At 46.0% G+C, this 27,623-nt stretch overlaps 1 protein-coding gene across 6 annotated transcripts in view; it reads left to right on the top strand.

Annotated features, from left to right (window-relative positions):
* Positions 1-26,453, top strand: part of ULK1 (unc-51 like autophagy activating kinase 1) — an 84,484-nt gene extending 58,031 nt beyond the window's left edge. For 3 of the 6 annotated variants that reach the window (XM_074887610.1, XM_074887615.1, XM_074887616.1), the window contains 13 exons: positions 4,157-4,282; positions 7,917-8,068; positions 8,876-8,959; positions 9,549-9,811; positions 10,817-11,001; positions 11,835-11,950; positions 12,539-12,682; positions 15,247-15,434; positions 18,166-18,344; positions 18,485-18,603; positions 20,813-20,970; positions 21,175-21,310; positions 23,235-26,453. In XM_074887610.1, coding sequence (XP_074743711.1) covers positions 4,157-4,282; positions 7,917-8,068; positions 8,876-8,959; positions 9,549-9,811; positions 10,817-11,001; positions 11,835-11,950; positions 12,539-12,682; positions 15,247-15,434; positions 18,166-18,344; positions 18,485-18,603; positions 20,813-20,970; positions 21,175-21,310; positions 23,235-23,290 — 1,906 coding nt within the window. In that variant the 3' untranslated portion in view covers positions 23,291-26,453. The remainder of the gene's footprint in view (positions 1-4,156; positions 4,283-7,916; positions 8,069-8,875; positions 8,960-9,548; positions 9,812-10,816; positions 11,002-11,834; positions 11,951-12,538; positions 12,683-15,246; positions 15,435-18,165; positions 18,345-18,484; positions 18,604-20,812; positions 20,971-21,174; positions 21,311-23,234) is intronic. The other 3 variants (XM_074887611.1, XM_074887614.1, XM_074887613.1) reach the window with 3 other exon arrangements.
* The last annotated feature ends 1,170 nt before the right edge of the window (positions 26,454-27,623 follow it).

Below are 27,623 nucleotides of genomic sequence, written 5' to 3'. Positions count from 1 at the left end.
GCTGGCCAAGATCTACATCTCTCCTTTAATTAAAGGGTAATGAGAAACGCCCAGGAGAAACTCCCCGGCCTTGGGCACTGATCAGTCCCAACTACAGAGCTAGTCTCTCCCTCTTCTGGCCCTCAGGAGGGTCTAGGAGAGAATGCAGTAGAGCTGGAATTAACTCTGTTCCCTGGGGGGTTAGGTATTATTCTCAAGCAGAAAGTATATGTGCTCCACTGACATGTATGTGCTACTCATCCCCTCTGTGCGCAGCCTGCAGAGGCGGTGAGTATTTCAGCTAAAGACCCGTGTTTCTAAATTTGCGCAGTGAATTAGAGCACAACACTTTAGCCAAGGCTGAAGTTATGAGGGACTTTAATTACTGGGAAAATGTGGAAGAGTGTTGCTCATCTCCCCTTGCTGGGCCTACTTAGTTGCTTGTAGTTTTCCTGAAGATCTGAAAAGCTCCTTGCACTGTGTCTGTATAAAGTAATGCTGCTACCTGGGCCTTGTTTACTAATGGAGAATGCAGGAGTAGGAGTAACAAGTGCAAACAGGTGTGGTCATAAGTTTAGTTCCAACTAAACCAGTTGCTATAAACTCAGCTTTGGCCTTTAGAAATTTGGTAGGTGACAGCTGCCCACACACAACAGCACCAGCTGCCCAGCGCCGCCAGCAGCCCCAGACACACTTGTGTTCAGAAGACGTTCATGGTCAGTGGAAGGCAATCCCATTGACTCTAGAGCTTGAAGCTTTAGGGTATGTGCTTAGCTTACAGGGAACTGGTGGTGTTGCTTCCCATCTCATTCCTGCCTACTGGGGAAACAGGACAGCTTTCATCCTCTATTCTGTCAATATGGCACTTGGAGGAGGCCAGTTGAAGGGGATTTCACACTGGGAAATGAATGACCCTAAAATCTTTCTTAAGAAGAAACTGTAGTCCCATACTATGTGTTGAACACACTTGCCACATAAACAGAGCCCAGAAAATGACAAAACATAGCCTCAAAGCATACAAATTTAAAGGAGAAGAACATGGCTCAAAGTCCTGCTGACGTGATCAGATTAATTGGCAAACACATACCACAGTATGGAGTTTAATTGCATGAGGCTTCTTATGCCATCGCCTGCTAAGCTTTTTAACAGCTTATTCCTTAACTGATTCCTTTGCATTCTGGGGATCAGTCTTTATTAAAGGATTTGTCCCTGTTTCTGGACAGCAGTGAGTGGAAATTCATGGAAGTTGACTGCAAATGCTGCCTACTTTTCACTGTTCACTGCTGTCTTCACCAAACTGGCCTCATCATATTCTACTGGATCACAAGGTGACAAGTCGATGCCAGTGGCTGTGATCTAAACGTGTTTCTGCTCTTGCTGTCTTTCGTACTCATTCCTAGCAGCTTCTGTGGAGCAGATGCCAAACCCCTTCCAGTGCTACTTCCCACTTTTCTATCTGCTTTGAAGAATCACAGAATCATCTAGGTTGGAAAAGACCTTGAAGATCATCCAGTCCAACCATTGACCTAACACTGACAGTTCCCAACTACACCATATCCCTAAGCACTAAGTCAACCTTACTCTTAAACCCCTCCAGGGATGGGGACTCCGCCACCTCCCTGGGCAGCCCATTCCAATGCCTAACAACCCATTCTGTAAAGAAATGCTTCCTAATATCCAGTCTAAAAGAAACACTGAAAAGTTACTTCCTACCCTGACCAGGGTGGGGAATAAGACATAAGTAATGAAAGATTGGAGCAGTCACTCCAAATCCAGAGTGTAAAGCATGATCTTTGATCTGTCCCCGACAGTGCTTGGAACCGGTGCCACCCAGCTATGTCCTTGCTATTAAGATGGGTTTCAGCGCCCTTCACTGTGGGTGTCATGAGGCCCGTTGGTTCAGCACTTGGCTTCATTGGTGCAGAGGACTCCTGATTTTCTTCCCATCTTTGCTCGCTCGAAAGCAGCAGTTCTCCCTTTCATGTGTGTCTCTAGGCTAGCAGGCAGTGCTGGATGCTTTCCAACTAGGACAGAAAGCAAAGGCTATTTTGGAGTGGCCAGCAGTGGGTTTTCCTCAGGGTATCATGGTATGCTCTAGAGCAGCTCTCCTTGTTTTTAACTAAGAGCATAAGGACTAGGCAAAATTAAAATATGCTGACACTTGATTTTTTTTTTTTCCCTTGTTGAAGGTGGTTAAGTCTAACAAAAGTTACTTCCTCGGATGTATCCCACAGCAATGGATTTAATACCATTTTCAAAGAGATTTTAATTACTGCCAAGTAATTACACTCCCTGTCCCAGCTTTATCTCTTGATCTTTGCAAATTTATGGTCAATTGTAGTCTTCAAGGCTTGAGGCCAATTAGCAGGTTTAGTATATGTCACCTCATTTGGATGCTTTCTTTTACAACATGCACCTTGTGCAGAAACCAGGCTCCTTTAAGGACTTGTTATAACTCTTGAAAAGAGGGGGGATTATTTCATCAGAGAACTTCTTTTCCCCCAAAGGATTTTGGCCAGATTGAAGAGATAGTGTTTGAAATTTATGTTGAAATTCAGGATGCATGTAAGATTTGACATTAACCCTCAGATTTCTTGGTTAAAGCTCTGTTCGCTTTATGTCTGAGTCCGTGTCTTACACTGGCAGCAGGCAGAGACACCAAAGCCTCACCTTTTCACTGAGCACTCAGAAACCTTGAATGTGTTTATTTTATTGTATGTCAATGAAGAATCAAGGCTTCCATGCTGCCTTTTAGAGACAGACATTGGATTAAAAGTCTGTTCTCGTGGTGGAAGAAATAAGGAGGAATATATAGAAATCAAAAAATTAGCAGACCTCTGAGAGAGGAACAAAGAAATTGGAATCATGTTTTGATCTTTCAGCCTCGATGAAAGATCTCTTTCAGTTATTTGGGTGTGTTGTGATGGAAGAGCGTCTTCACGTGCACTGTGTGGTGATCTGCAGACACATTCCTGCAGATCAGCTTTGTTCAACACTGTCGCTGTAAACCACAGAGTACTGCTGATCTTCCCTAAAAAAGAAATTCTGGTAATGGGATGCTTTGCTAAATAAGACACAAATTCTTCTCTCTTCCCTGGTGCACACATGTGCATTCTGGCTGAATTAAATATCTCCTTTCATCTTATGTAAAACACTTCCACTCCAAGCATTAGACTTCCTGCTTCTCAGGGGCAGACCCAGGCGTGTGTCCTTGATTAACAGCAAGGAAAACTGCAGAAGCCTTCATTACCAATAAGACCTTTCTGTAATTGTGCAACATCCCTGCAATTGGTGTTGGCAGTTGTAAATAGCATTGCCATGGCAATTAATCCTAGAATTCTGAAGCCTTTGGGAAAAGACTTCAGGCGGCTACTTAGTTAAACGTGGTGTTTGCATGGTTTTTGTAAAGCGTGATTTGTGTATAGCGTGGTGTACGGGCTGAGAGTAACAGGGGAAACTGTCACCTGGGGGAATAGATACCAGACGTGAGCTGATTATCCTGCTTGGATGGAACTAGAAAGAACTCAGGTTTGCAGAATGGGCCTGTCCCATTTTGCGTGTGTGATGTTCTAGCTGGCTTTGATGAGTATGTAGATATCGGCTCCTGTCCCCCAAATTTATTCTCTCACGAGTTGCCTTCTCCACCCTGTAGTTAACTTGAAAATACTCTGATATACATCACAAGTTTGTATTCTTTTCATGGCGTGCTGAGACTTCCATGGAGATGCCGTTGGTGCAGCAGTGCCTCTGCGTGAATCGCAAGTAGCTCTTGGCAGCAGAATCTTTGCTGGTGTCCTTTGAGAGCCACGAGTGTTTAGCCCCTGTTCAATGATGTGCTCTCTGGCGGTGGATCTGAGCTGCTGGAAACTAGGCCAGTTGTGGCCTGAAATAGCAGGGCTCCAATTTTCCTGGAGGGAGTGGTGTGCTTGGGTTATGTTTTAACTTCAGTCTGTGGGTGGGAATCATGCTGGAAGAAAGGTGCCTGTTTTCAGGAGATGTGTGGTGCCACTTCCCTTTGATACCACTTTGAACTACCTCCCAGTATAAACCCACAACCCGAGAGCAACCAAGGGGACACTCCCTGTGTACAGTTGCTTTACGAAGATAAAACCTCCAATTACCTGGCTGAAGGCCCACCCCTTACAAGAGGCTTTCTTTGTGTGTCTCCTTTCAACAGCCGGCCAGGTCAGTTTTCTAGCAGCAAGTACGGACACTCCGTGCCCATTCCAGTCCCAACGCAAATCCATAACTACCGGCGGATTGAGCAGAACCTGCAGTCTCCCAATCAATACGCCTCTCCGCGGTAAGTGCTGGGGCTGGGAGGAGGGGGCAACGTCAGTGCGGGGGCTCCTGTATTACAGCTTGAGGGTTGGAAAACAAAATGTTTCACAGTTTGTTCCCTGTACCTCTAAAAATTTCCCTGTGTGATGGGCTTTCCTCCTTCTATAGGGAGCCAATGTGGTATGTGTTACGTGGTAATATAGTTTTGGGGTATTTTTGTAGTGATGTTGAGATTATTTGTTAACAAGTACTGTAAATTTTATCTCTGTGTGTGTGTGTATGCAAGACAGCTTCTGTCAACTTCCAGTGCAGACTGAGCCCCTTTGAGTCTGATAGCTTTTCCATGCTGGCTACAGTCTGGGTGTCCAAGCAGAGAATCATCCATCTGGTAGATGCCTTCATAAAAGGAAAAAGTTGAGATAAACAACTAAATGGATGGAGCTGCAAAACTTACCTGACTTTACCTTAATTAGTTCCTGTAGCTAGTCACACCATAGATGATGTGTCTTACACGAGTTGCATATTAATGTGGTTATGCAGCCAGGACTGATTAAATCATGAGCAATTTATGCCTGTGAGGCAGAGCATGTTTTCTGCAGGCCGTCAGGAAGAGTGGATGCCAGCCTTCAGCCATACAGCTGACTTCTGAGTTCAGTGGTAGTGCCTTGTACATCCAAGACACATAGGGCTTCTGTCTCTTCTCACGTATAATTTCTGGTTCTTAAAGGTTTGAAATCTGGGTTGACAGCAGCAGCTGAGGTTGTAGTCTGCTTGGAAGGAGACTCGTACAGGATCTTAAAGAGTTTTTACAGCAGGGGCATTCAAACAGAAGTGTCTGTGAGGTGTCATGTCTTTTATTTGGATAAGTTGCTTTAGTATCTGGATTAGTTTAAATTTAGATTTCAGAAATAGGATAATACCTGTGTCAGTCTAAGTTTGGGCTTCAGCCAGCCTAATTCAGGATAAGGCTTACTCAAAGTAGACCCAGAAGTAGAGACACGATATGTTGATACTAATCAAGGATCAGCAGAGACATTGTTTTGTGCCAGTGTCACTTTAATACTATTTTATGTTCACTTCTTCAAGTGTGTGGCAGGTTTTGTGGTAAGCTCCTTGCCGTTTCCTATGTGCCTTGTATTTTTTACAGTACAACTTGTGGACCCTGTTAGTGCTGGAACTCACAAAAGGGTCCTGGTTATCCATGTGATGTATAAGGTTAGAGCTCTGGAGGAGGTGTGGAGGATACACCGAGGCACGCCGTACCTACCCCAAGCCTGGTGACAGGCTGCCAAGTTCAGGTTCACAGCCTGCAGCTACCAGTCAGGGATCAAACTGTCATGCTTTGCTCCTTTTAGTCACCACTGTGTAATGATGAGATTAGCATTGTCCCTGCAGAGTAACTTGAGGAATGGACACAATCAGGATGATTCACACTCTGCTTTTAGCTTCTCAAAATCTCTGATGTCATGGCTTTTTTTCTGCCCCAGGAAGCCATATTTCTTTCTCACCATCACTTCCTTTAATCAGCAAATTCAGTAGACACCCTATAGGAATGGAAGGAGAAATCTTCATCAGTCATTTGCTATGTGCTTCCACTTTTCCATCAGGTGTATCAGATAGACCATTACAGCCAAATGCTTCATCATATTTGCCAAGTCATTTGACTACAAGCCTTGACGTACACTCTTGTTTCTGAAAAATCGCCCACTGTCATCTGACTGGCTGGTGTGTGCCTGTGTGATGCAGCTTGTTTGTGGGTAGATATGTTGCTTGTTGAGGTGGTAATTATGTGTGCATACTTTTGGCCACATCACCTGTCCTGCTCGTCTGCTTGCTTGCTTATCCCATGTCTCGTAGGGTGGCATTTGACATTCCACATCTTTCAGCAACAGTCAGCTGGTGTTTTTTTCTGAAAGTTCCTGATAGATTATATTCAGCCTTCTGGATGGCTCATGTTCTGGAGAGTTAAAAACATGGGGGGAGCAATACTTTCTGCCACTGAATGCCTAGGTATCTTTTCACCTTGCCAGGTGTCCATTTCCTTGTTGTGTATTCATTTTGCTTCAGGGCCAGACACTCGATGAGCATTAGGCCTCTGAATCTGAAACAACCTGAAGAGAAGTGATTTTTAGGTTAAAATTTTAAAGGATTTCCTTTTTTCCAAGCATGTGAATATAGCATAGATTCATTTGGCTGAGAAATGTAGTAACATATTGAAAAGAGGGGTGGGGAAATGGCAGATTAAATTCTTATATCTCAAGTACTGAAATATATGATGATGATGTTGTTGTTGTTATTATTATTATTTATTTATTTTCTGAAACACAGCATAAAGTAAAACATACACCTAGTAGTGTTGAGTAGATGTACTGACACTTCATCAGGATGACTTTGCCATTCCTGGGTAACGTATCTAGCCCTGCTGAAGCCCATATCCCTTTGTTCCTCCTGTTCAGATACACATGGACAGCTTAATGCAGTGGTGCTGGGAGAGGAGGCAGGATACCTTGGTGATAGCATCTTTCAGTGGCTTGAGCACAGAGGGGTTTTTTCAGCATACTGATTCCTGTCCAGAAAACCACCTAGTGGCTGAGACTAATGTCCTTTTAAGGAGGGAAAAAATGTTTCCAAATTGAAAGTAGAATGAAGGATTTGATGAAAAGACTGTTTTCTCATATGGAGGAGTGTAATGGGAATCTTGGTGAAGGAGTCTGCAGAGGCAGAATGGCATTTCAGTAAATAGAGTTTAGGTTGTGTGTTCTTAACAAGTGGTGAAAACATACTGGGGAAAAAATATTGAGAAATAATTAATGTACAATAATCCCATCTCTGTCCAGAGTGATGGTGTGGCTGTGCTCACTTTCCTGCTAGTCTAGTTTCCTCTTTTGTTTCATTTTAGCAGCTGTGTAATACTTGAGGTTCCTGCATGTGTGGGCTGTACAAATTAATTTTAACTCCCTAAGGTCAGCCTTCACAAGGAGGTAAAGGACTTCAGAGCCCAGGCAATTCTGACTATCCAGCCCAAAGAGAAATTCCTCTGGGTAGTGCTGAACTGTTTGAGATCTGACAGCCACACATTGCTCTGTTTTGCGCTGTAGCTTTTGATTTGAGTCAAAGCTCTGTTGCAGAGCAGTGCCTTTGGCACAGCTTACCTCTGCATCGTACGACCTGCGCTCACGGAGCTTTCCACCTGAACGGCCGCTCTGGCAAAAGAGCGAGTGGCTCCGCACAGGAGGGACACTTGAATAAAGCCCTCTCAGGGCATTCTGAAGACACTGCTTAAGATAAACACCTTGGATGTGGCAAGATAGGAAATTCTGTCTTGTTCACGATTGATTTAGGTACCTGAAAGCATCTAAAAGTGACTTCAGAAAAATGACAGGCTTTCCTGCGTACAGCTGAACCAACCTCGTTCGTTCTTTTCATTTGTTTTGCAAAATTTTGTTTGGATTAAAACTCTTGAGAACAAGGATTATCATCTTAATCTGTATTGGTGTAGTCTTAGAACAGTGGGATTTTGATCCAGAATAAACAGCCGTGAAGCTCTGCTTCTGGGGAAGTAGCTGGGTGTGTGTGAGTGTCTGGTGATGCTGTTCTCCTTGCTCTTCTTCACCGGCACCTGGAGTAACGTGTGTGCTGCTGTTGTTTCCTATAAGGTCTGGTACGGTCCGGAGGTCTAGCAGTACAAGTCCTCTTGGTTTTCCTAAAACTGGTGCTTCCCCTCCTTATCCTGGAGAGCATGGATCTGTGCCCAGCTCTAGAAAGCTCTCCTTTGGCGGTGCCAAGCCGTATATGCCATCACCGCAAGGTAAGATATCGGCTGGCACGTTGCTGCCCTAATAAAATCACGTGCCTCTTTACAGGAAAGAGGGAGGTTATGACTAGTGGTAGCTGCCAGGTAATAGGGAATTCGGATTGTTGTGTTCTCCCATGGCTCTTCTCAGTAGGTTATTTGGCAAGTGTTTTGGCCTCAGTAAAATGGAGAGGAAAATACCTTTTAGCCCCAGGAGAGGCAAGCTTTGTTTTGATGTCTGCATCAAACATTTTGCTGACCTCTGAAGAGGGCTTCTGTAAGTGCAAAGTATCTTTTTACTGGCTCAGGCTGGAGTGAGAAAAAACATAAGCCAGTTGTTGTCAGAGCAAAATTCTGACCAGCTTTGGAAGTGCTTGAACTTCACTATTCAAATTGAAAAGTAACTATCTGAATATCTGGTAGTCTGATCCAGATGCTGACAAGCAATTCAAGTGGAAACAGATAAGAAAAACCCCAGTGTGCAATTGATGTAATTTGCTGTTTTCTATAAAGAAACAGACTCTGATGTAACTAGTGTCTCCATCCTTTATTAGTCTCTGCTGGTGGGGAAATGCAGCATACTCATATTAATTCAGAGAAACAGAATATCACTGCAAAGTCAGACTAAAACTTGCTAAACTAATACCAGACAGAGGTTTTTTCCTCCTTTTACAGGAGTTGTTGATCTTCTCAGCCCTAGCCATGTAGTGAAAAGATGGAAGAGACAACTAGCATCTTCTTATAAAACAGGTGGTGCATAGTGTTGTTACTGCCTATGAAAACTTGAATACTGAATAAACTTTTTTTTATGTTCCCTTAAAGTTGGAACAATCCCAGAGCAGCCCAGCCAGACTGTTATCCCATCTTCTCTTGGAGCAGAAGTGAGAAGCCGGGTTCCTGTTGCTGGTGCGTTGGTTCTTACCTTCCTTCATTATTGCTACAGATAAGACCAGAACCGTAGTTTGAGGGCTTTCAAAATTGGATATGTTCCTTTGGCAGCTTCTCTTGATGCTTGGCCAGCCAGGATTTCTGTGTGCTGGGAGGAGTTGGGGTTGATCCATTCGCATCCTGTCAGCCAGTGTCTTCCAGTGCTGACAGATCCTGTGTCACAAAAACTCGAATTTGGGACTTTGAGATCAATGGATTGAATGAAGGAAAAGCATCTCAAACCCCCTAACACCGCCTCTGCCAAGTGGCCTGCTTGATGTGTAATTTCCTTGCTGCTGAGCTCTGACAGTTAGGGTCCCTTTCTCTGTAAGGGCTGGAGTGAAGGAAAGAAGCTACACTTTTATTTCCCTGTTGTTCAAATCTCTTCTTCCTGTAGAGTCAAAACCCAATCAGGCCTAGCAGTTTTGTGGCGCTGATCAGAGTGCCATCCTTAGCCATCCACTGAAGGTTTTGATCTGTAGATGTTTGAGCAGTGGATCCTGGGATCAGGCTGACTTTCTGTATTAGAACCAGAAGATGATGTGGCTTGTCACTCTGGGCCCTCCAGGTTCCTCAGCACCTGAACAGTCTCCTCGAGGAATGGGCTCCCGGCTCCACAGTGCTCCCAACCTGTCAGATTTGCATTCCTGCAGGCAGAAGATAACCAAGCAGCACTCTGATCCTCTTGTTGCTCACTTCGGTCATACCCCGGTCAGCCAGCCTCTGCAGATTCATGGCTTGCAACACTGCCGGCAGCTCAGATCCTCACCGAAGCTGTCTGAGTTCATGCAGAGAAGCCCTTTGCCAACTATAATGGGCTCCCCTACAAAGGTATGTCAAGGAGTCTTGCTTTGGGTTTCTCACGGCTCAATCTTTTGGATTATTAGGGGGTGAACCACTGGGTGATCAGGTAACTCTGACCTGGATTTATCACTGCTTCTTTGCTTTTCTTTATGGGCTGTTTAGTGATCTGTGTGAAATAGGGTAGCGTCCTCGTTCTTAGTGGACAGATCTTACTTGGCAGCAGTGTTCACCATCTGAGCAGAGTCCAGGGTTTTAAACAGGCAATGCAAAGGAGCTGCTCAGATCAGACAGAAGCGCGTTAGTGAGCTGCAGTGCCTGGGCCGGTTTGCGCACAGCAGCTCGGCTTGTGACACAAGTGTGTGTCCGGTAGGAATCCCCAGCAGAGGCAGCAGACGGTTAAGCAGGTGACAGCACTGGTGTCTCATGCGAAGCTGGCACTGTGACAGCATTTTCTCTGCTTACGTTAGGCTGCTACAATTTTTCAGCAGAGTTGTCCTTTCAATTTAGTCTTTCTGGGACTGGGGACAAGTAACTGCATGGGGTGAGATTTCTACCTCTCTATTTCAGGCATGTTGTTAAGCATACAATTTAATTTTGATAAAGAAATGGGGGGGGCAAGGGGAACCTTCTTCTAGTCTGGAGAAGAGGAGGCTGAGGGGAGACCTCATCGCCCTCTACAAATTACCTGAAAGGAGGTTGCAGAGAGCTGGGGATGAGTCTCTTCAACCAAGTAATAAGCGATAGGACAAGAGGTAATGGCCTCAAGTTGCACCAGGGAAGGTTTAGACTGGATATTAGGAAGCATTTCTTTACAGAACGGGTTGTTGGGCGTTGGAATGGGCTGCCCAGGCAGTGGTGGAGTCCCCATCCCTGGAGGTGTTTAAGAGTAGGGTCGACATAGCGCTGAGGGATCTGGTGGAGTTGGAAACTGTTAATGTTGGGTTGATGGTTGGACTGGATGACCATCAAGGTCTTTTCCAACCTAGATGATTCTGTGATTCTGTGACAGATCTCTGTTTTTTCTGTTCTTAGGCTGTGTCCCCATTTGAGTTTCCCAAAACCCCAAGCTCCCAGAATCTCCTCACCCTCTTGGCCCATCAGGGGGTCATGATGACTCCAACACGGAACAAGACGTTGCCAGATCTGAAGGAGATGGGTCATTTCCACTGCCAGCAAACTGGCTTGGGATTGAGGCCTGTGGAAGAGATCAAGGGCAGGTGAGCTATGGTCTGCTTTATACAGTGGTGCTTCCCTCCCTAATACAGGACAGATGGGGCAAATTTCAAACTCCAGCTAACACTGAAGTTGTAATGTAACATCTGTAAACATTCAGTAGTTATCTGCCAGCACCCTTGGTCTGCAAACAGATGTGATACAGATTTTTAAAGTCTTCCTCTACAGGCGCAGGCCATGGCCTAGATTTTATAAAATGAAAGACTGTCTGCAGCTTCACACTGTGTTTAGTGTCCAGGGTTTCATCAAGTGGGGATGCAGGATTTTGTTATTAGACCAGACTCCCTGCAGTTATGCAGATGCATACCTTGCTCTTTGTGGAGCTTGTGCCTGTCGTGGATGAGAGGGTGTTAGGGGTGTTCCTCATCCACTGAACTGTGGGCACAGGTCTTCAGACCAGAGATCTGTTTGAAAGCCGTGTGCTGACTGTCATGAGAATTGCAGAATACAAAGTCACTCAGGCGTTAAGTGTTTTTTTTCTTATATGCCTCTCTGCAGACTGCAGCTTCCTCCAGTGATCCAGAAGAGTCCTCTGATACTAATTTCTGTATCTTCCATCAAAGAAAAATTGTGTTGTAATAATGCTGGAGTCAGTACTTGCATTACTGCAGTTAGTCACAGTAGTTGTATGCTTTTTACAAGTAGCAGGAGGTGCTTCAGATGCTCAATTGAAGGAGGAAGAGTGGTTATCTCAGCTCCAGACTGCCGTGTAGTGTTAAGTGGTTGTGGACCAGGAATGGCACAAACTGGAGTTGCAGTTAGCTGGAAAATTGCACCTGTTGACTTTCTTGCTTCGTGTTGTATGTCCTCTTTTTAGATCTCTGAGCACAGGCAGGCTCACTGACCTGCTTCTGAAGGCAGCCTTTGGGGCACAGATCTCAGAAGCTGGCAGCAATGACAGCCTGAACAATGAGAAGCCAATGGAAATCGCAGGTAGGTGGGGAGGCCAGGCAGATCTGGCAGGATGTCCTGGGTTGGAGTGAACAGTTTCCTACATGCCTCCTACAAATGGGAGGCTGCTTTTCTGTCGGCTTTTGGCAAAGGAAGTGACTGCTGTGTGTGAGGAGTGTAACAGTGTTTGCTTTCTCTTGTGGAGCGCTCGAAGGTCTGTGGGCTGTGCGTGCTGTGTAATTGCTGGCTAGTGGTGTGATTTTTGTAGGCAGGGCTTCCTCTTTTGGCCCCTTCTGAATGTGATAATGTGGAAGTGGGGACTTTGTGCCAGGCAGCGGGAATATGAATGGCTCTTCAAGGGTGGGTCTTCCTGGGCTTGCAGGCTGGGAAGTGAGGAGGGGAGAACAGCTGCAGCAACGCGTAACGTCGCCCAGGCTCGTGTCCTGTAGTCCGTGCCAGCCTGGCCCGGTCGTGTTCTCGGGGGATGCCTCCAAAGGGAGCGCTGGCCTGTGCTGGTAACCACTGTCTCCCAAGAGAGTCTGCAGGAACATAAAACTGCTGGGTGAGGCACACCATGCTCTGAGTAACTTTCCTGTAATGCCAGTCTGCACCTTTCAACTGTCTCCCCAGCTCCCTCAGGTGCTTACGGAGGGACCCTGCACTCTGGTGCCCGGGCTGGGGGCTCTGTCAGCCCATCCCCAGTGATTTTTACTGTTGGATCCCCTCCCAGTGGAACAACCCCCCCACAGACCACGAGGACCAGGATGTTTTCAGGTAAAGGGCTGATACCTACCTGCCTGTTCCAGTGGGAATGCCTGGGGGCAGAGCAATGTGTTGAATTCCTTGCTGCTGAACACTGGTGGTGGCAGAGGGCTGCTCAGAGCACAGTCCATAGAGCTCAGCTGGTCTAAATGCCTTTGAGGTTCTCGTGCTGGCTCCTGCCAACCCCAGTTATTGCTGATAACTGTTTGCACTGGCACAAGGACTAATGCCAGAGAGTGGTCTTCCAGTACTGGAAGAGACAGGCAAAATCTTCCTTTACTTAATTGCTCTCTGCTTCAGGACTAATGCTGCAGCTGTTCATAGACCTGCTGTTGCTGATAGGTCAACAAATGTAAAGATTGTGTTGTGTTCTGATTGTTTTCTTATGGGTTCTAGATGAGTTATAAAAGACGAACGTGACCATCCATGCCCAGCAGTTTCAGTGCACAAGTACCGTTAGGAAAGGGCCAGGATGGCTCCGTATGCAAAATTATTGGTGGTGTTACTTATGCTCTGAGCTGCTTAAGTAGGAAATGAGGAAATACACTCCTGCTTAACAGATACTTCTAAGACGCCAGTGCTCTGGCCTCATCAGCCAGCAGCCGAGGCTGTGGTAATAGGCCCTTTTGGGATAGTGTGTCTGGGAGCTGGAGTCTATGTTCAGTTTAAGAAAATATTTGGACACTTTTATTTGCATTTTTGGCTTGTTTGAGTTCTTGTCTTGGCTGTTCCTCAACTGAATGTAGTTGACTCTGTTGTTCTTAATTACTGCAGGGAAGGTTTGGATGTAACCATGAATAAGCTGCTTGACTGGCATGGGGGGACACATGGGCTCAGTTCCTGGGTATAGGTTGCATTTCCATCATAACTAAAACCACTCACATCCTTGATTGTCTGGAAAGTTGGGACCGTAATCCTTTCTTTGTCGGTCTATTTAGAGGGTAGGCTCTGCAGGGCAGAGACTTGTACAAAGTGTCTGATGGGCCTGTAGCACAATGGGGTTACTATCCTGGCTACAGCCTCTAGCTACTACTGAAATGTCATGAATAGAGAATTCAGACTTCCTGTATTGCTTTTGTGGAGATAATAGTAATTTGGAAGCAGATCCAAGCACCAGTTTTTAGTGGCTTGATATTTGGATGCTAAGGGTCTACCAAACAGTCAAGAACTCAAATGGATGCCTGAAGGAGAAGGCTGTTGAATAGTGAACCTACAACACAATACATAGCATTAGGTCAAGGCGGTCAAAGCAACGCTGCTTCACAAGCTTTGTTTATTAGGTCTGTGCAGTAACTCCTTATGTTATAGGTAGTGCACAAAGTTAATGGTGAAAAGGGGAGCTTTGCAAGCTGAAACTGCACCCCAGGTGCTTGGACAAGCCATGAGTAAGATCACTTGAGAGATATAAAGGCAGAGTCTTTTCATGAGTCATCATTACAATTTCTGCAAACAGCCTCTTGGAATTACAGGGTATCCAGAATGTGATATTGTTGTTCCTTTCCTCTCTGAAAGATCTGGAAGTACTCTGTCAGTCTTTGATGATGCACTTAGCTTTGAAGCATAGCTGCCAACAGGGAGAGAGCTTTGGGAGGAGAGGAGACTGCCTCTCTGCAGATCAGTTGTGCATTGTTATATTGCTGAACCTTTTGAAGACAGGGTAGGGCAGCAAATTAAAATCATGGGTAGAAGAGAAACATTTCCCTCCAAAGGATCAGTGACAGTGAAGAATATCGGCTTGGTAGAATTAGCAGAGTATTGTAGCTGGTGTTGGCATGTGCCCATCAGACAGCCCTCTGTGCAGTGTGTCAGGGGATATGAAGCCCTCTGGAAGTGGTGAATCTATTACGAATACCCTGAGACAGAAACTCTTTTTAAGTGTCCATTTTTTATATGCAACGTGCTCTTAGAGTGGATTCAATGGTCAAGAAGGGGAAAAAGATGATGGTGAGGGAATTGTCTGACAAACACCGTACTTACAGGGTCTCCTGAATCCTGAGGTTAGGGTCTTGACTCATCTGAAGTCACTTACTCTGCCCAGCCTCCTGTTGGTAAAGAGGGGGAAGCAGAAGTGCAGGGCATGTAATGGAAAACTCTCCTGGTTTGCATGTAAGTGGTTGATGTTTTAAAACCATGATAAAAACCTCACTTACCAGAGGTGCTCATTCAGTGGTAGTGTAAAACCTGGGGAACCAGGGTTCAAACCATGCTGATCCATGATGGGGAATTTGGCTGTGGGTGGTGTACGATAAAAATCAGCCCAAAATATTGTGGCAGGATTCAGAAAGGATTTAGACAAGGAAGAAAAAAAAGTACTTCTGAATTGTCATCATAAAGGACAGACATTCTGGAAAGTGCATTAAATCTGCGTGAGCTTGTAGGCCGGTCTACCTGAGTCGCTAAGGAGCTTATGTTGGGGAGTGGTTATTCTGCATCAAGAGTCCTCGCATCTTCCTCTGAAGTACCTGTTGCTGGCTCCTATCAGATCCTGGATCCTACAGGATTGTCCCCTCTGGGCGAGGAGTACTTGGCCTTCTATTAATATCTTCGGTAATTCCTTTGCCTATTTTTCTTCTCAGTAGGGTCTTCCAGCTCTCTCAGTTCTGGAGGCTCATTCACCGGCAGGCACTTGGCAGTGGGAGCTGGTGGGGATGCTGTGGAAGGCCCCTCAAGTCTCCGATATGCTTTTGCTGATCCGATCACCGCCAACCTAGAAGGTGCTGTTACGTTTGAGGCACCAGAGCTGCCTGAAGAGACGCTTATGGAGGTGGGTATATACACGGATTTGTTAGAGTCAAAGGATGGGGGAATAAAAGTAAAGCAAATCCAGAGGTCACATGACTCCATGTTTACAGCCAAGGGGTTGCTTCCAAAGATGGAGCAAACTGGTTTCAAGAGAGCGAGACCACTGCAGTCCTCAAAGCCCAGGGCATGTTTAGCACGGTGACTTTTGAGCCTGCTACCAAGCTGTTTCATCCATGAGAGAGCCTATGACCAGGGTTAAAATTCACCACTTCCAAAGCTGAAATTGCAGCTTGGAAACATCCGTTACCTGGTGCATTCTATATTAACGGTTTCTGAAGAAGACCTGGGTACTGAGGGCCTTTTCCCTTTTAAAATGCTCAACTTGAGGAATAGCTGACTTCAGAGCGTGAGTAGCTTAGTGTGTCAAATGACTGCCTGCTGCATGCACTTGGGGAGTCAGGCAGTGATACAGCCTCTGCTGAAAGGATCTGAAAAAATGTAAACCTGACGCTTGTGCTACTGGTGGGGGTGGGGGGACACCATGTTCTGCACCAGAACAGCTGAACCAGATTGGCGAGCTGAAAGGCTGCCAGGCTCCCCTTCTCTGCAGGCTGAAGCAGAGCAAATGCTTTTGTAGCTGAGATATATTTGAAATGTAGGTCAGGCTGCCCATTTGCAGTAGAGGTGGGAGGCAGGTTCAGTCACGGTTTCAGCTCTGTTTGTGATGCCTCCTTGGGCAGTCTGGGACTGAGGAAAGCTCTTTGTATCTGAATTTGGCTGGTGTTGCTAAAAATGCTAGATACCAGCAGAGATATACATACATTATTTTGAGGATGTGGGTTTGCTCTTCAACTTCAGGTGTTACTTAGCTCAATTTCTTTTGTCAATTATTCATTGAATTGCATTCGTTTGCTTAATTACCTGCAGAGCCACAGGGCCAGGACTTGCAGCATTGATGTGATCACAATAGTAGTGAGTTGTAACTGAGCATCCTACCTGTGTTAGGTCCCAGAAGTGTGGGACCTTGCCAGCTGCCAGGACTTTGGACACTGGTCTGAAGAGAAGTGTCCTAAGGAAGTATCAGCTTAATCTTGTTAATGGCACTGAGCTCAGCTTCTACATCTGTAATAAGTCATTTAGGTTCTGTCATCAATTCTGCTGAGCACAGTAACCCATTTGCACGTCACAATACCTTTACAGCATGTTTCAAGATCCCTTTGTGCTCTGTGGAGTTGGCCAGAACACAAACCTGGCAGGCTTTCTGATTTCTGCCAGTACTTTCAGGGCGCTGAAATCTTGCTGTTTAAGCACCCTTGTTTATCTTGAGCAAAGCTGTTGCATTCAGATAGATGGTTCTTCCATCTTGTGTAAAAGTTTCTTTAGGTGCAGACAAGGCAAATTGAAGGGTAGGTTTTAGTTTCTTTTGCAGTGCTTGAAAAACACAATACAGAGATGGCTGCAGAAGGAAAGACTCTTGTGATGCCAAACGAGGCCAGGAATGCCAGGGTAATTAATAGAAGCTGACTGTATAAGCAGAGAGGAAAGACTGCATTGCTTAGAGACACCAGGCTGAGACCTACAAGATCTCAGCAGTCTCCTGCTCTGCCACAAACTTCTTATATGACTTGGCAATTACTTAATCTCCAAGTTCCTCCTCTGCTTTTAAAGTAGAGGAAGGTGGAGATAACACTTCCTTACCTTACTGGACTGTCCAGGTAGCAAGACAGTGGGAGGAGAGATTCACATTTCAGATAGTCAAAGCTGCCTTAGCAGCCAAGTGCCTGAGCCAGTGAATGAAAAACAAACGCTTGCGGAACTTGAGCATTTTTTTTGATAAATTAGTGTAGGAAACATCCTTACCAGCCCCCTTTGAGAACTAAACCACTGAATATTTGAAGATCAAGCAGGTTAGCCACTTCTCTACAGAGGGAGTACGAACAACGGAGTTGCATCTGATCCAGGCAGCAATTCATTTTCTAGGACCCACAAGCATTCCGTTTTTCCACAAATACTAACTTCCCAAAGATGTTTTCAGTGAGTTAAGCAATGCAGCTTCCCAGAAATGAGATAATCCCCTTTGATCCGTAATAGTGGAGGAAAAACTGCTTTGAAATGAACATAGCACTTAGTGTGTATGCCACTCACTAAGTAGCAAGGAGTTGCAGAGAAAAGGTTGTCCTTGCTGTCCCTCCAGAGGACCTCATCCAGGGCTCACTGCACTGAACTGGGAGGATATAAAGACCAAGGACTAAGTGAGGGCTGGGCTGTAGAGTGGAATACACTGTGTTTGCAGTTTTCTGTGCCTTAGGAGGTTGTCACTCTCATAAAATCCACACCCGCTTTCAGTTTCGCACCAGCATTGCTGTGGTGGGACCAGAGCTAGGCCCATGGTGCAGATGGTTTCTCTCCCTTCCTGGCTGACTTCTGAAAGAGTCCCACAGAGCTGGGATCCTCCTTGGGAAGGGGGCATGTAATTTTGGAGCGAATCTCACCAGCTTTTCCAGGAGCTGCCTGGAAATTTCTGGCCTGGGACTGTCACTTGCTGCTGTTACTGTGGAGTAGGAACTGGTGTGGTGTGCAGGCTCAGGGCTGAGTTTGGCTGTCCCCGCCCAAAGCAGAGGTGTAGGGGGGTTTGGGGCCCTGATGTGATTTGTGTAAGCTGGGATGAGTCGCTGGCACAGCTCTAGGTGAGCAGCCCTCCCTGGCATGCCAGCTTTCCCTCTGTAACCCCCACCTTGGCATCCCTTCAACAGCAAGAGCACACTGACATCCTGCGCAGCCTCCGCTTCACGCTGGCCTTTGTCCACTACGTGATGGAAATTGCTGCCCTTAAAGGCAACTCCAGCGAGATGAGCAGTTCGGTGACATCTGAGTACCAGCTCCAGGAGAGCGTGGTGGCCGACCAGATCAGCCTTCTCAGCCGGGAGTGGAGGTAAGGACTGAGGAGAGAGCTGCCCAGCTCCCAAGGCTTCTGTCACTCCCTCCCACCCTGCACAGAGGTACCAGAAGTCCTTCGGGACACGCACCACTGTGCCATCAACCTCTCTGCATTGCAATGTGCTTTCTTTGCAGCTATGCAGAGCAGCTCGTGCTGTACTTGAAAGTAGCGGAGCTTCTGTCCTCGGGGCTGCAGATGGCCATAGAGCAGATCAAAGCTGGCAAGCTGTGCCTCTCCTCCACCGTCAAGCAAGGTAAGGGGCTGCTGGGCACACGGCGCAAAGGACTCTCCTGGAATGGAGGTGTTAAGAGGGTATGAGTGAGTGTCAACCCCCACCGGTATGCCAAGGGGCTTATTTCTTACTGTCCCCTTGCACAGACAGGTCTTTTTTTGTTCACACTGAGGAGAATGTTCCTGTCTTCACACTGACCCTATGTCTCAAAGCTCTTGCTCATGCCCCTGTGAGAATCTTCTGATTAGTGAGAGGGGAATGTATCTTATCTGATTCCTTGTACATCTCTATCTCAGGTGCTTATTTGTACTTGATGTAAGCCCAACTTAATTACACAGTGCATATCCTAGGAAGTGCTTACTTGGCAAATGGACACCTGTCTTGGCAGTGATGATTCTTCAAGTGAAACAGAAACACAGGAAGTAAAATACTGGTAGTGCCAGAGTCACTTCTTTGCTAGTGTTACAGCCTTACATTCACATCTGACTGGCTGGTTTGTGATGTGAGCTGGCTGTGATTCAGTGATTAGAAAAAATAATTTTAAAACTACCATTGTAATATTACCGAGGGAGCTTTTTGAAGTACTTGACCCACCAGCCACCCTCCTCAAGAGTTTAGTCTTTGAAATTATTCATGCTGCCTTGGGATGGGTGTAAAAAACCTAGAATTTAAATACAATGAACACACGTAAGTTGTAGCAGACAGTATGGAGCAAGATACACAGGTTTAGCTACACATCTTCCACGAGTTCAGGCTAACAGGAAAGTTGTCATAACCCAAATAAATTACTCCTTTTCAGGGCAGATTGCAACTTCTAGATTCATAGTGTAATTTGTCCTTCAGTGTGTGGGAATTGGGTAAGGCTGTCTTTTCTTGTTTCTCTCCCCACAAAATACTGCTCCCTTGAGGTTTTTCAGGGCACAGTAAGGATAAGAGGGTTTTCAAGGTACTTGTGTCCCATGTATGTGGAAAAAGCAGGGAAACATGACAGGACACTGTCCTGGGGTGTCCTTGGGCAGTGTGTGCCAGGCAGGGTCCCTACCCACCAACACCTTTTTCCTGATAATTTCGGCACAGCTCAGAACTCTGATTGAATTCCACGGAGGAGGATGTTGCAGTACTTGTGTGTTGGTTTTTAAATAGTGTCCCTTGACTCTTTTCTCATGGAGTTTTTAATTTTACCCTCCTCATGTGACCCACGATCTTTGGGGTTCTCACTCCCTCTCAGATTCCTTCTGAGCAAGGGTGATCTGACAGTCTGACCCTGACAGGGTTATGTTTTTGTGCCTCTGTCCTTTTCTCGGCTGAAGAGTTCACAGCAGCCTTTCTTCCTGGAGGTAGTCTCTTCTCTGGCTCTCCACTCTCTTATCTCTGCCTGGGAAGACTAGATTTAGTCACAAGGCCTGGCTGTCATGTAAGGTTGCCCCTCTGCATTGTAGCTGAGAGAGGCTGGTTCATGGTATGGGTTAATTTGCCTCCCCCAGGAGCAAATCATGCAGCGTGGGGATTTTCAAATGTCCACATTGCAGTTAATACTTATCAGATGTTGGTGGAAGTTCTTATTCGGTACTTTGTGTAGATCATGCCGTGCAGCTAGGGAGACTCATGCCTGTGGCGTCGCTTGCTGCATTGGATTGTTATTTAGTCCCTCAGAATCATATTTGATTCCTGATTCTCTGTTCCATAACCTTCCTCTATGAGCTACCATGGTAAAGGAAAGGAGGTGGCCTTCCACAAGCATCAGTGTCTTTTCTTTCAGGGACAGCAGAGTCCCAAGACAGATTCCCGTGCTTAGTCAGTGCTGCTCATCCACACTCAGCTCCAGCAGCTACCACATGCAAGTCACGTACTTCTCCGTGGCACGTCGTCACCCATCAAGTAGCAGAAGTTCTGTATCTGACATGTCTGTTGCTTCTGTGGTGCGTGAGACATCTTGCATGGTGCAAGCTGCTCTCTGCCTTGTGGCAGCTGAAGGAAACAAAAATAGACCTGGCCTCAGGTGAACTAGGCATATGTGTAGGTGTTGCCACGCGCAGGCTTATAACTGGTGAAGGTGACAGAGGAAAGGAAAAAGCCCCTGTGGGTGCAGCAAGTACTTTCCAGCCAGTCTTTTGGCTTTAATAAAACCCTGTTGTCTTGAAGTTACTCACGTGGGGTCCTGTGCGTGGAGATTGGGAGGCACAGGGAGAACTGGAAGTAGCACCTAAAGCATTTCTTTCCTTTACTCTAGTTGTGAAGAAGCTGAATGAGCTTTATAAATCCAGTGTATCATCCTGCCACTGCCTCAACATGAGACTCCAGAGGTTCTTCCTGGATAAACAGAAACTCATGGATCGGATCAACAGCATCACCGCAGAGAAGCTCATCTTTAGCTATGCTGTGCAAATGGTAATAACCATACCGTGCCTGGGAAGGGGGTTGGCACAGAGCGAGTGTCGGGCATTAATGGTTCCTGCTGGTGGCTTTACTCACGATGCTGTGTGCAGCCTCTGGATGTTGGGCGAGGGAGGTGTTCACGCAGCTGAGGGGCCATGCTGGGAAATCTGGGTCTGGTCTGGGAGTAACCTCTTGGCACGGGGTTGTTGCCTGCAGGTACAGTCTGCAGCCCTGGATGAGATGTTCCACCACAGAGAGGACTGTGCACAGAGGTACCACAAGGCTCTGCTGCTGATGGAGGGGCTCCTGAACATCATCACTGAACAGGGGGACATAGAAAACATCAATAAATGTGAGTGTTCAGTGCCTTTTTTTTTTTTTTTCTTTCTCCCACTAGAACATGTGTTTTTCTAGCTTCATGGATCAGAAATTTCAGTACCCAGCATCCTTCTTTCCTTTGGCTACATCTTGGTGGACATAGCAGAGATCTCTTGGCTTGTTATAGCAGCCTGGCCTCCTGCTTTCCCAGTGGGAAAACTGTTAGAAATGCAGGTCCCTGTTCTGAGCCGTATTTTGAGAGCTTCCCATGCAGAGCGATTGCCAGGGCTTTGTTGGAGCTTTTGATGTGTGAAAGAACTTGCTGAAGGAAGTGGTTTGGCAACAGCAGGGGCCTGGGTTTGGTTTACAGCCGGAACCATCCCTCTGACTGTGCAGAGCACTTGGGAATGCGGAACGGCAGCGGCTGTTGGGCAGAGATGGCTGATCAGCACAGCGAGGGCTCCTTCCAACACGTCTTCTGAAACAGGACTGCTCGTCTGTCTGGTTCCCCAGCCCCAGGCCTGGCTGAGAAGGCAGCAGACCAATATTTTTCTCATCAGCGAGCGCTTGCTGTAGCAGTGAAAGCTGAACTCTTACCTACTTGCTATCGTTTGGCTTCCTCTCCCAGGGACAGATGGACCCCTCTGCTGCTCCGAGCTGTCACCTCTCGTGCTCTCCCTTTGTTGGGAGGGGTGTTACTCTCTGCTGCTGCAGCCTCCACAGCTAACATGTAAACTGAGGAGGACTGACCTCACTTGCTCTGAGTGGACTTTCCCTGCCCTTATGGCTGGGGTTTAATTGCCTCTGTCATCTCTCTCTACGGGAGGCAGGCAGAGGGGATGGGGAATAGCCATCATCTGTTAGAGCAGCTTGGCTTGGCCTCGGAGCTAAACCAGCCCGTCCGCAGCGGTCCCTGACGGCGTCAGTACGGCTGAAGGGAAAGGCCGCAGCTGGCAAACCGTGTCTCTCCCCTCCACTGGCTACCGAATGCCTGTCTTGGGCCAGCATCCAGAGTGCTGCCAGGCTGCTATAGTCGTCCGTGCAGGCAGAGCTCTCGGATAGGTAATGAGAGAAGAGATTTCTGGCTCACAGGCAATCAGTCAGTTAATTATCACCAACTTTCACAGTTGACATGAGGCTCACTGAAGGGGAGCAAAGAGAGATTGGCAGGTGGTGTGTTGTACTGGAGGGATAAGTGAACAGGGAGTACTAAGTAGTTTCTATGGTACCATTTCTTACCAGACCTAAATCACATCTTTTGTCCAGAGATACACTTAATGCATCTAATAGATTTCTTTTCCCAGTTGATATCCTGGTATTCCCTGTTTTACCATATGTTCCAGCTTCCTGATTGAGCTGTTCTCCAGTAGGCTGTAGTGGGTATGCATTTCATTTTCCATCTCAGGTATATGATTACTTATTTCTGAAAAGTAAAACGATGAACCTATAAATACAGCAAGTCTTCCTGTGAGAGGAATGAATTCCACCAAACATTTAGCTTTTGAGAGAGTCTTGGGCTCAGACAATGAGAATCTGGCACTGGCTGCTGGGCTGGGCTCAGTCTCTCAGTTGTAAGCCATGACAAATTGCATTGGAGACCTTGAGTCATCTTGCCTGCTGGCAAAAGCTGCTCCAATAACTAAAAGTGAATAAATTGTTCCCAGCAGACGCTGGTTCTTTAAAACATCTTGATACCTCTGTCAGAACTGCTGCCTCCCGGCTTTCGTTGTTGGGTTTCCGATTATTCAACCCTTCGACCTGTCCCTTCCCAGCGTGGTGTTTGCGGTCAGGTCCTCACCTAGTCTAAATCAGTACCTGGTAACAATTCTTGAAGGACTGTTTAGATATGCTGAAGTTCTACCTTTCTTATTTTTTCAATCTCCAGCATGATTTGCTAGTCTTTATATGGTCAGGAAAATGAGAAGTTGATTTCTTGTGTTGTTTTTTTTCTCTCCCAGGTAAACTGTGCATCGAGCGCAGGCTGTCAGCTCTGCTGTCGGGGTTCTGTGCCTGATTTCAGTGTTGTTGTTCTTCACGCACCTCTCCCCAGCTGATCACTTTGTTTCCAACGGCCTGCTGCTGTGATGGGAAACGATTTTGGCAGTAGGAGACCTGGCGGATGAACTGCTCAATGGTTTGTATTTTGACATTTTGGGAAGTTGTTCCACAGACTCGGATTCCTTTGTGGGGATGTGTGACTGCAGCAAGCACAAATACTTCCCTGCCCAAAGGCCTGGGTGAAGACGTAGCCGATGTGAAAACGTTTCCCTCCTTGGCAGAGGGGATGAAGGATACAAGTGTGCTTCTTCCCAGCACTTTGAAGGATAAGACTGCTGCCTATCCCTCTTGCTTAAGAACACGGTGTTCCAGTGCTGTGTCCATTGCAGGCAATGGATGTGCTGAAACTGCTGGCTTCAGTTAATGTTGGAGGGTGTCATTTGGATATCAAGGCCAGTTTGTGTACTTTCCCCTATCCCAGCTGAGAGCCAGGCATCTTCAAGCTTCCTGGCACCCCGAGGCTCCCCTCCTTTCTCTCCTTTGTCCCTTCTCTTACATGTTTATGCCTTGGAGTGCTTACTGAACGGCAGAGAGGAGGGAGCCAGCTCCCTTTTGTCTGAGCATTGCTGAAGTAGCTCCCACCTCTACAGACTTACCGAGCGAGGCCGAGGACGTGCTGCTGCTGGGGAAGTTGGCATCTCCCGTGGCTGCCGTGCGGACTGCCTCTCTGCCTGGATGGGCGAACGACACAGGGAAAGCGACTGCGCAGGAAACAGGAGGACGACAGAAAGCGTAACGCTCCTGTGTTCGTAAGAAGCCAAAATGAATCCGTTCCTCCCTTGGTCCCCAGGCTCAGCGGGATCAACATGAAAGACTCCTGGATGTTCAGCTCGGCCTGTCAGTACATATCTACCAAGAGGAAGCACTAGCACTGTCCTGCTTTCAGCTGTTGGCTCGATAACCCCTTTCCTGGAGCCCCCACCCCACCCCCAAACTGAAAACACTAGCTTTGTGAATCAAAGGAGCACTTTACACACTATGGGAACTTTGAGAAGTTGACTTTGCATCACACAACAACCCAGGAACATCACGACTGTTAGGAATGCTGTTCTTTTTATTCCTTTCCTTGCTTCCTGGTTGTTTTATTGCACTACGTGTGTGCATATATTAATATATATTCCTAAGGGTGAATATATATTGATATATATATGTATGGTTTGTGTGTAACTGTACGTATTTAACTGTACTGTATCGTGTGAGTGTGAGGCAAAAAGCACTGCAGAGTCTGTGCTGTTCCTCCTCCACACCAGGCAAAGCTGACTTGCAGTCTGGCAGTACCAAGATTTGTTTTGTTTTGGGTTTTTTTATTTAAATGTTCTTTTAAGGACAGTCAACATAAAGCTCCGTGCTTTTTAAGAGCTCAAGAACAGGCGTTAAGATCCTACACACTTACAATTGAAAATGTGTTTTTTAAGAAGTTTTATTTGCTGCTTCATTTTTTTTATAAAGAAATCCTGTAGTGTTCAGTTTTATGTTCAGCATTTCTTTTAAGGAGACTCTGTAGCCAAATGAGACTGCGGAGGTGCGAGTGGCTCGAGTTCTGGTTCAGGCTTCGGATGCTGTGAGCATGTGCGTGAGAGGATAGCTGGCTGCCTTTCCGTCTGTCTGCGTGCGCGTGTGTGTCTTAATTTATCAGAGTCGTGGCAGTATTTTGTTAGCGCTGGGCAGAAAAGTATCTTTGAAAGCAACTCGAAACCTCAGGCTTTGTTTTTGGGGATCTAAAAATACTTTGCACATGGTGGTTAAGTCCTCATCGCTTTTTTTCTCTCAATATTGGCACGTTCAGTGTGATACTTTACAAGGGTTTCAGGAGCAACTTAATTGACTTTGGAGCTGGCATCATCTTTGGCAACATGGCTGATTCTGATCACAGAGCAGAAATGCCAATAAAGAAATTTGAAAATATTTCCAGTCACCCCGACCAGGGAAGTTTTAAGTGTAGCTTTCACAAATGCTTCAGCATTGGGCCACTGTTACATCGTATGTTCATAGCCTGCTGCTTCTGTGGCCGTTTGTGCTTGTGCCTGGGGAAAAAAAGAAAAAAATAACAAAAGAAAAGACAGAAACAACCAACCAATCCCCCCAGCCTGTGGACAGAAATGCCGAGGAGACTCAGACTGCTTCCGAAAGGCTTCTACCAGTTCTGCAAAGGGCTATGCTGCGGGTGGGAGTGGTGCACCTGGAGGCAGCACGAAAGCACTAAGCCAGGACTGACTCTGCAATACCCCCCCGCACCCCCCGGCAGCCCCGAGCGTACCCCAAGAGCCTCCTGCCAGGGAGAGGCACAGCCCGGGAGCCGCGTCTGCCGCAGGTGTAATGATCCGTGTGTGTGGCAAGCTCAGCACTAACCTTCCAGCTGTACTTCATTACTTGAATGTATCAAAATTGTCCACATTCAATGTACACAAGTATATATTGCTCCAAAAAATTGTGGTTTACAGACCTACAACCAATATATATGTATGTGTTTGTGTATATACATACAAGGAGATGTGTGTGTGTGTGTATGTATATGGTTACACACACAAACACAAACGTGTATATATATGTTTTCTCTCAATACTTGAAACTTAGCCACTGTGCTTGAATTAAAAAAAAAAACAAACAAAAAAACACAAAAAACCCACACAAAAATAACCCCAAAAATGGGGGTAAAAAAAAAAAAAAAAAAAAAAAACAACAAATCAGACAGGTGATTTATTTTGCCATCACTTTGGTGACTTTCTTTTTTTATCCAACTGCATGTAGCGTGAAACCAACTTTTTTGGTGAAAAATATTTATTGCTTTGTAGACAATATGGTATGCAAAAAACAAAAAAACAAAACCGCCCCAAAAACCAACCCCCCAACCATTGTTGAAGTTGCTAGTGTAGTCCACCCGCTATTGTCACGGCTTTGTTACTGTTGCAGCGTTTGTGTCTAGTGTCTTTAATAGATTTGAAGAAACCTCAGTCTAATAAACATGTATCTTCAGGTTTGTGAGAGCGTATGATGATGTTCTTTATAAGGTAATGCTTGATACTTTGTCAACATTTTTTATTTGTGTTTTGTGTGACCTTTTTTTGGCTTTAAATTGTACATCACCAATTTAAGAAAATAAAATTGATTTGAAATTGTTAGTGCCCTGTTTTCAGTACTTTAGAATTCCAGTTAGTGCGGTATCTAAGCGAGGTATTTAATGTGTTTGGTTCTACCAGTCTTGATCTTTGGGTGAAAAAGTGTCATTTTCACAGAGGGTGAAGCTTGGGACAGAAAAGCTTCACTGCCTAAAACTATACCTGGAGCCTCTGAATTTGGAAAAGTTGAAGCTAGTTTCTGGGTGGGAGCTGCAATCGCAGGTTCATATGTCCTGATTACCTGGCCATGCTCTCCTCCTGCAATGGTTAGAAACTGTCACGAGCTGATTGCAGACCCCTTCCCATCCAGTTGGATGCTTAAATTTTGTCCATGTTTCAGTATTTGCAAGATCAGCCCGTTGGAGATGTTTATTACTTGGCACTTCAGTGCAAAGCGCGCTGGAGCGGGGGTGTCCATGGTTGTGTGCGAGGGTGAGGATGGAGTGTGGGCTCCTGGTGGTGTTTTTGAGACCTGATGGTTGTGAATTATTTTAAACTCTAGGGTTTCTTTAATCAATAGAGTCAGGAAGCTTGTTGCTGTACAAGAGAGGTACTTAAAGATGAAGTGTGAATACAGTGATAAGATTTGGGTATTTTTAATTAAGATTGCATTGCAGTTTGTTACTTGAACAGAATGGCACATGGCTTAGTCTTCTCTTGCCCACGTAACTATGCAAAAAGTCACTAAACATGGCAAAAAGTACGAGGAGGATGCTGTGAGCATTGGTCCTGCCTTCAGGTGCAAGAGAGGTAATTGTAGTCCCTGCTCTGTCTGAATCAGAATACTCTAGGATGAAGAGCTAAGCTCTGCATCTGGGATTTGGAAGAGGTCCTGAGTTAATTAGTCCAGTCCTTCCGCTCTTACAGAAACTTCAGCAACAGAGGTGTAAACTTTCAGGAGGCAAATACCATAATTCCACCAAACATTTCCCAAAACTCCACTTGCTGGACCGTGTATGTTATTGTTGGCTGTGAGCATCCCGTGGGAGAGCCCTGCCCGCCGGCCCCTGTGTGACACAGCATCACCCCATACGTTACTGGACTGTAGTGTTTTTGTAAGAAAAAAACCTATTTCAAAATCTTAATTTACCATGAGCTGGAATTGTTTTTTCTTGCTTAGCCCTATTTATAACTTCTGTTTCCTGCCCCTGCCTTTCCCACCACAGGGAACTG

The sequence above is a fragment of the Strix uralensis genome, chromosome 17 (assembly GCF_047716275.1).
Source record: "Strix uralensis isolate ZFMK-TIS-50842 chromosome 17, bStrUra1, whole genome shotgun sequence".
Classification (NCBI taxonomy): Eukaryota; Metazoa; Chordata; class Aves; order Strigiformes; family Strigidae; genus Strix; species Strix uralensis.
This window is presented reverse-complemented; position numbering and strand designations above follow the sequence as displayed.